General features: G+C 38.2%; 1 protein-coding gene across 1 annotated transcript in view; it reads right to left on the bottom strand.

Annotated features, from left to right (window-relative positions):
- Nucleotides 1–3,778: 3,778 nt before the first annotated feature.
- Nucleotides 3,779–7,691, bottom strand: part of LOC135214798 (uncharacterized) — an 11,889-nt gene continuing 7,976 nt past the window's right edge. The window contains exons 3-4 of the mRNA XM_064249160.1: nt 6,326–7,691; nt 3,779–5,490 (exon numbers count right to left, since the gene is read on the bottom strand). The exon at nt 6,326–7,691 is cut by the window's right edge and continues 659 nt beyond it. Coding sequence (XP_064105230.1) covers nt 4,126–5,490; nt 6,326–7,691 — 2,731 coding nt within the window. The 3' untranslated portion in view covers nt 3,779–4,125. The remainder of the gene's footprint in view (nt 5,491–6,325) is intronic.

Genomic DNA, 7,691 nt, shown 5'->3' with positions numbered 1-7,691 from the left:
CCATCAACTCGTCAGTTTTAATGCAAGATGGAGCTGATATCAGTGACTCAAAGCAATGAGGCGACACACGCTTAAAGATTTAGATATTCTTCCGATTATAAGCAAAATCTTAACAGGAAACGGCGGTTCACGTATTAGTGCTATAAATAGAGTCCAACAAATCATATAAAAATCAAAGTAATGGAGGTATCGTATGTCTTAATGAAGAAGAAAAAATCCGTTTTAATTTAGAGTGTACCTAAAATGTAGCTGGCTAAATTTTCCATAGGCTTGGAAATTCTCCCTCCTCGTACGTTTATTGCTTATAAATCGTAGTGGCTGAATTAAGAAACACAAATCGTATGGCAGCGGCACATAAAAATATCGTACTCGCCTATTTATCCATAGATATCTTCTATTGTAAGATGATCTGCTAACTACCAGGAAATAAGCAGACTGTAAATAGCCAGTTTTCGAATGAGGGAAACTGAGGTCGAAAGAGTTGAATTTATGGTCAGTGTTCTGAATAAAAGCAGATCAGTAATAAATATATATATATATATATATATATATATATATATATTATATATATATATATATATATATATATATATATATATGTATATATATATATATATATGTATATATATATATATATTTATATATATATATATATATATATTGTGTGTGTGTGTGTGTGTGTGTGTGTAAAAGCTTCATTGCGGCCTGAATGGCCGCTGAAAGATTATCAAAACATAATGAAACAGCTAAGAATGGTCACCTATGCAAAAAGACTCTTAATAATAATAATAATTAATAATAATAATAATAATAATAATAATAATAATAATAACAATAATAATAAATAATAATAAATAATAATAATAATAATAATAATAATAATAATAATAATAAAAGTAATGGACTCCTAATGAGGCAGGATGCAACCTGCAACCCGGAACCCCACGCTATAAAAACCACCCAGTCGAATAGGAGGGCTGTGTAGACCAAAAAAAAAAAAAAAAAGAATAATATAAAACACCAATAATAAAAATAATTGACAAAAAAATTATATCACGACCTGAAAATAGAAATATGAAGGATATGGGGAGTGGCAGTGGAAATTGTACCCATAATCATAGGAACACTAGGCACGATCTCTAGATCCTTGTAAAGGAACTGGGGAGACTAGATGCCGAAGTAGCTCCAGGACTCATGCAGAAGAGTGTGCTTCTAGAAACAGCGCACACCGTGAAAAAAGTGATGGACTTCTAAGGAAGAAGAATGAAACCCAGAGCCCTACATTATAAAGCGTATTCATATGTACATAGCTTTTATTTTAGGCTTGTCTTTTTTTTCTTTCTTCTCTAAATCTCCGTAAACCCAAGAGGGCTCTAATAGAGAGAGAGAGAGAGAGAGAGAGAGAAGAGAGAGAGAGAGAGAGAGTTATCGGAAAAGTGGTAAGATAATAAATAAGATCAAATAGTAAATAAAGCCGATACGCTTGAATTCAAGCCAGGGACATATACGCTCTCCCACAGGCCTCATATAAGTCTAGGCTTTCTCTTATAATACTGTCATTTCACAGACCCAGTAGTCTGGAATTTCTCTTATTTTACCGCCAGTTTTGACGGTGATATAAGAGACTCTTGGCCCTCTTATACGAACCATCTTCGTATGGATATACCGTCAGTGGTGTCAATATATTTCGTTTTGTTCATGGGCATATTCAATGTATCAGTCCAGTTAAAAAGAAAAAGAAGAAGAAGAAGAAGAAAGAGATACCTGACGCATGAATATTCCCATGAACAAAGCGAAATACATACTAGACATTAACATATTGAAAAAGGTGTCAGCTGCGATATTTGCTTGTGTTTAGCATATAGACAAGAATGGTTTTCTGTTTGGTTTTCATAAAAGAAAATCTATCCTTTTGTTAGGGGGACTTATATTTGCAGCACTGTTATAGAGTTTTGTTGAAGCTGCCGATGAGGAATTTGCAATTAAATACTGTAGCATGTAAATCTCTATATGAGGCTGGTTCCTCTTCTATTATAAGGTCAATAGTACTCGTAATTACAAGGTAGATTACGGCAGGGAGATCTAAAGATTCCTCATTAGATTCTTCAGGTCCATCTCACAAGACTCCAGAGGAGACTGCAACTGTTGTCTTTAAATAGTCGTCAACTGGGTAATGCTGATTTTTGTTGAATCACTTTCTCTAACGTCATAACTTTTAATCAAGTATTCGGAGACGGAGCAACAACAGGTATTATTACCTCCGGGGCAGAACAGGCGGAATTAAGAAAGATGGCTCCGTTTCACTACATAGGCTACGAGTAACACTACACCAAAATAGAAGGGACACTTGCTCTAAGGGTAGTAATGTACGTAGACAGAAATTAAGCTACGAACTTCAGTAAGGAGTATTTTTCGCAATGATTAGCGGTCAGTTCTCAGTTCTAAAAGAAATATTACGTAGTGTCTTAACAAAGTCCCTCTGGAAATAAGAAACATTACATTTATGTAGATTCTTATATAAAGATTTTGATCATTACGCGTAGATCAAATACCTATTAATTCTGGAAAAAGAAGCAAAGAATCCGGAGCTAGTGAACCGTTGCTAAAAGTCCAAGATACCGAACTACATTAGATTCCCATTCATAGGCTCGTTCTTTTCATACAACATGTCTTCAAGTGCTGTTGTTTCTACCACGAACCACGAAGGCAATAATCAAAGCTGTGCGATACGTGGCACAAGAAAACTAGGACTATGTAACAGGCTAGATGAATAAGTGAGGAAGAAGTGGAAGAATAAGGAGCATAGAGATGAAAGAAAAATTAAACAAAATAATGATTTTAAATACCTTTAATTTTTCAATGGGAACCGGTTAACTGGCCGTTATTAAAAAAAAAGTGCAGTTGGAATGCTCTCTCTCTCTCTCTCTCTCTCTCTCTCTCTCTCTCTCTCTCTCTCTCTCCCAAGTGGTCAGGTATGATAAATAAAAAGGACACTGTAATATTGGGAAAACGTATATTTGTATAAAAAATATTCAAACCATTTTAAAACAGAAAGAAACTGCAAGTTTTCTTTTTTTTAACTTTGTCTTTTAATGACTGATTTGTCATGAAATAATCATCCTAATTCTTTCTCCCAACAGAGCATTGCTTAGTCAGCTGCCAATGAAAATATATATTTATCATATTTGGTGACTTTTCCTTTGTTGCTTAGTTTATCATTTCTTCGTGCCAATTACGGTAAAAGAAAGACACGTATTATTTATGAAGGCAAAGGAAATCAGTATTAGCAATATGTTCATGAAAAAATTACCGTTGGAAGAAAAGAATAGGAGAACCACCTAAAGGCTGTGTACACGAAGGAACAATTTTCTATCTAAAATGAATGACAAGACAGTTTAAGCATATACTTGGCCACACTTGAAGTTACTGAACTGAAATTAAACGGAGGGGTCCCGTCTTGAAATGGGAGTTACGTGATTAATAACCACTGACAAATTAGTGTAGTAGAAGCACACCGGTGCGTATCTGAAACTACTTTTTTTTTTATATAAATGTCTTTTACCAGTAGGTTGACGTTTCAGTCTGCAAACTTCATCATAAATGATCAAGTCATAAATTAGCATAATTCGATTTGCGATCCCGACCTTAACGTCTAGTGTTTCTGTATCACCCATATATATATATATATATATATATATATATATATATATATATATATATATATATATATATTATATATATATATATATATATATATATATATATATATATATAAATGTGTGTGTATGTGCATGTGTGTGTGCGTGTGTGGTGTGTATATGTATACACAAAATGGATGATCATATCAAATGAAAAGAAAAATTTAACAGAAAGTTCAAAATGAAGAAACAGGTACCAAGAGCTTTTGTATATGTGTGTGTGTATGTGTGTGTGTGTTTTTTATACTTTAAATTTATAAGGCTTCATACTACACTTCCCATCAAAATTCCTAATAACAAACAAAATGGAGCATCTACATAAAAAAATTCCAGAAAGGCGATAAGTCTCCTATGCCTTCTGGTCCTGGACCACCCAACTCAGAATTAAGTATGCTGTTGGTCGATCAATCACTAATTCTTACTTCTACTAGAAAAAGAAATCAACTTGATTCTTGTTGTTTTTCTTGTTCTTTCCTTTTTTATTATTCTTTTTGTTTTTGTTTTTGTTTTTATTTCTCTTTTTATTTTTATTCTTTTTTTGTTTGTCTACTGAGGTTTCAAGGAAATTATTCTGGTTTAGGCCGCCGAAATTGCTGTCTAACATCTCATTATTCTTATTTTTCTTATTCTTCTTATTTTTCTTTCTCTTTTTCTTCTTCTTATTCTTCTTCGTCTTCTTCGTCGCTGTGGTATCCAGCTGAAGGAAACCGCTCTCTTGTTTCTTCTTCATTTTCTTGTTTTCCCCTTTCAGCGCCTTTTTCTTCTTTTTCCTCAATTTTTTCTTCATTTTCTTTTTCTTTTTTGCTTTATTGTTCTTCTCCTTCTTCAGAATCTTCTTGACACTTTTGCTTTCTCCTTGAACTTTACTCGGGGAGGATAGTCTTAAACCTGTGAATATGTCTAATTCATTTTTTCCTTTATTGTTTTTCCTCTTTTTCTTCTTGGCCTTCTTCATTTTGCGTTTCTTCTTATTCTTTTTCGCCTTGTTCCCTTTCTTCTTTTTCTTTTTCTTGCCCCTTTTTCCCCTCATGTTTTTCATATTTCCTTTTTTACCATTTTTCTTTTTGGAACCTTGTTTGTTCATTCCCAAATTCTTCATGTTCCTATTTCTCTTCTTCTTGGGGAAGAGTTTCATATTTTTCTTCCGCTTCTTTTTCCTCTTCCTTTTGAGTCTCTTGTTCTTCTTCCTCCTCCCTTTCTTCCCTGGTCTCCTGATTCCCCGTAGGCCGTTCAGTGCGTATAGCCGTTCGTTGACAACCCTGATGCTCTCTCGGATCTCGTACAACTTGGCATCCTTGGCCTGCTTACTGACCTTCCGGGCGGCGAATATCTGCCTCCAGATGTTCTTCTCCGTCTCCGAGGACAGCGTGCCTAGGGCGTAACCCCATTTCACCGTGTCTGGAATGTTGATCAGCTGCGATCCGTCGTAGGATGTCACCACCGTCACTCCCGACGGAGCTGTAGTCACGCCGCCGCCTGGAACCCGCAGCAGAGTGTTAGTCAAACTGCGCGTGGCCTGGATTCTGAGGCCGATCAGCTTACTCCTCAGGTTCCTAAGTTCGCGCTTATTCATGGATGGAATGGCGCTCTGGACGGCCAGCAGACTGACATCAGAGGGCAGCTGGAAGGCGTTCGGGTCCTGGACAGCATCGACGCTGATGGGGGCACCGCCCTGCGGTTTCTGTTGCTTCTGGAGGGCTTTGGCAGATTTGAAAATTTGACGCCACATTTTCCGCGCAGTCTTGTTCTTGATGCTGTTCTTGATGTCTCTCCATTTTAGGCCGCGAGGAATCTGAAAGTAATGTGACGGTGATCAGTCAAAATGAGAGCTTTGTGGGTTTCAGTGAGATCACTGAGTAGCTGGCTTAAATCTTGTATTTTCATCTGTTGCTCCATGCAACATTTGGGACAAATTGAGAAGTTTAAACTATATGATAGAGGTAACAAGTTCATTACCATATTTCAAAAAACAAATAAGGTCAGAGTTCATTCATTCAAAAGGAGCAGATCGAGAGCAAACAACCGAAAATGATAGGAGTGTAAACGAAAGAAAAATAGGGATGTTTGAGCCATCAGAAAAGTATGAGTGGGGAGGAAGTGGACTGAGGAATCGGTTCCTTTGTTTCAATGTCAACATTAAAGGCAGGCAAATAAAGGAACATCTGAGTATATTCATCATATCGTTTTGAGGTTTTGTTTCGTATTTTGTGCTTTATATTCAGTAGTAATTTAGTTACATAATTTGAATATATTTTAGATAAACTAGACTAAAAAAATCACAAAATGGCCTCTGAGTAACAGTGGGACCGATATCGTATTATAAATTCGTTTGTGCCTTTTACGTTTAAAATCACTGCCAGTGATTTGAGGAACACCAACCATATTAATCAAACAACAAAAGCCTGAAAGCCGTTCTAAGAAAATTTTACGAATGATTAAACTCATACCTTGCAAAAATAAATAAATCAAACTCTAAAATGAGAAAAACCAAGAACTTGTTCAGTGATGATGTTTGGTTTTTAACATTTGTTCCTATTTGTTCCTTCTTCTTCGACGTTGACGATAGAATCAACTCAGAGAGAGAGAGAGAGAGAGAGAGAGAGAGAGAGAGAGTCAGGGTAGCCTACCTCTATGTAAACTTCTCCATTCGGTCCAGTCTTGATGGTAATCCCATTAGGAATTCCTCCTGGAGGAAGACCTGAGTTCACTCCTACCACGTTTGACCCGCCGCCGCCCGAACCTGTCGTCGGTGGTCTGAGGGTCGTGTACCCAGGGGGAAAAGTGATGGGCACATTCACAATGCCGCCATTGATACTCGGGTAGGTTACAGTCGACACCCCCGTCGGTTTGACTGCTGTCGTAGTCTGGGTAGTGGTAGAGGGGGAAGTTACAACAGTAGGACTCTTTGTAACACTAGTTGCTGGAGATGGAGAGGCACTTGTTGGTTTCGTCGTGACCGCCGGCGATGCAGTCGTAACGGTAGGCCTTTTCGTAGTGATGGTGCTGGTTCCGCCTCCCCCTTGTTGTCCGCCAGGTGTCTTAGTTGTCCCAGGATCTGTGACTGTAGTACCCGGATCTCCGCTGCCCGATTCGTATTGGTAATTTGTGTCCCCGTTGCCCGAGCCGCCCGTCTGTTGTTGCCCAGTCCCGGATCCTATATTTCCAGAGCCATAATCGCCGCTGGCATAATCCCCGGAGGCATATTGGTAGTCGGTGTACGGGTAGTCGCCGGAATAGTAATTTCCCGAGTAGTCGTAGGACGTGGAGCCTTCGGCTTGTCTCCTCGATCGGCGTAGGACCTCCCCGCCGGAGGAGGCTACTGCGCCGGGAGCCTCCGAGTTCGTGAGGAGGGTCCTCTGCATTCTCTGACCCTCAGGTGAGGGCGGAGGGTCTGGAATGACGCCCAAAATAGGACCGCCGAGGGTGCTCGGGCTCTTTGTCTCGGAGTCTGTGGTCGTTTCTGCTCCCTCTCCATTTTGGAGAACGTTGCTCGCTTCTTCCTCGTCATCTTCGTTATAATCATCATATTCCTCGTCATCATCATCATCATCATCATTATCATTATAATAATTGTCAGCCTCGTTTGTCAAACTATCATCATCATCGTTGTCATCGTCTTCATCTTCATCATCTTCATTACCATATTCTTCATCTTCATCATCATTTTCATCATATTCATTATAATCACCACTTTCATTTTCTTGATTGTCATAGTCATCGCCATCATCATCGTCATCATCACCGTCGTCATTATAATTATCATCAGCATTTTCTAAGCTATTGTGAACGCTGTTGTTTAATTTATAATTGTTTTCTATCAAATTGCCTTTACTCATCAAACCCTGAACGTTCACATTATCCCTGTCAGTAAGTTCATCGCCCACAGTGTGATCGCCATTAAAAGCATTGCTTATTTCCTCTGCATCATCATCATCGTCGTCGTCGTCGTCGTCGTCGTCGTCATAGTCTTCATCATCACCACCATCATCGTCG

The sequence above is a fragment of the Macrobrachium nipponense genome, chromosome 46, assembly GCF_015104395.2.
Source record: "Macrobrachium nipponense isolate FS-2020 chromosome 46, ASM1510439v2, whole genome shotgun sequence".
NCBI lineage: Eukaryota > Metazoa > Arthropoda > Malacostraca > Decapoda > Palaemonidae > Macrobrachium > Macrobrachium nipponense.
Note: the sequence above shows the minus strand (reverse complement) of the source record. Positions and strands in the feature narration are given on the sequence as shown.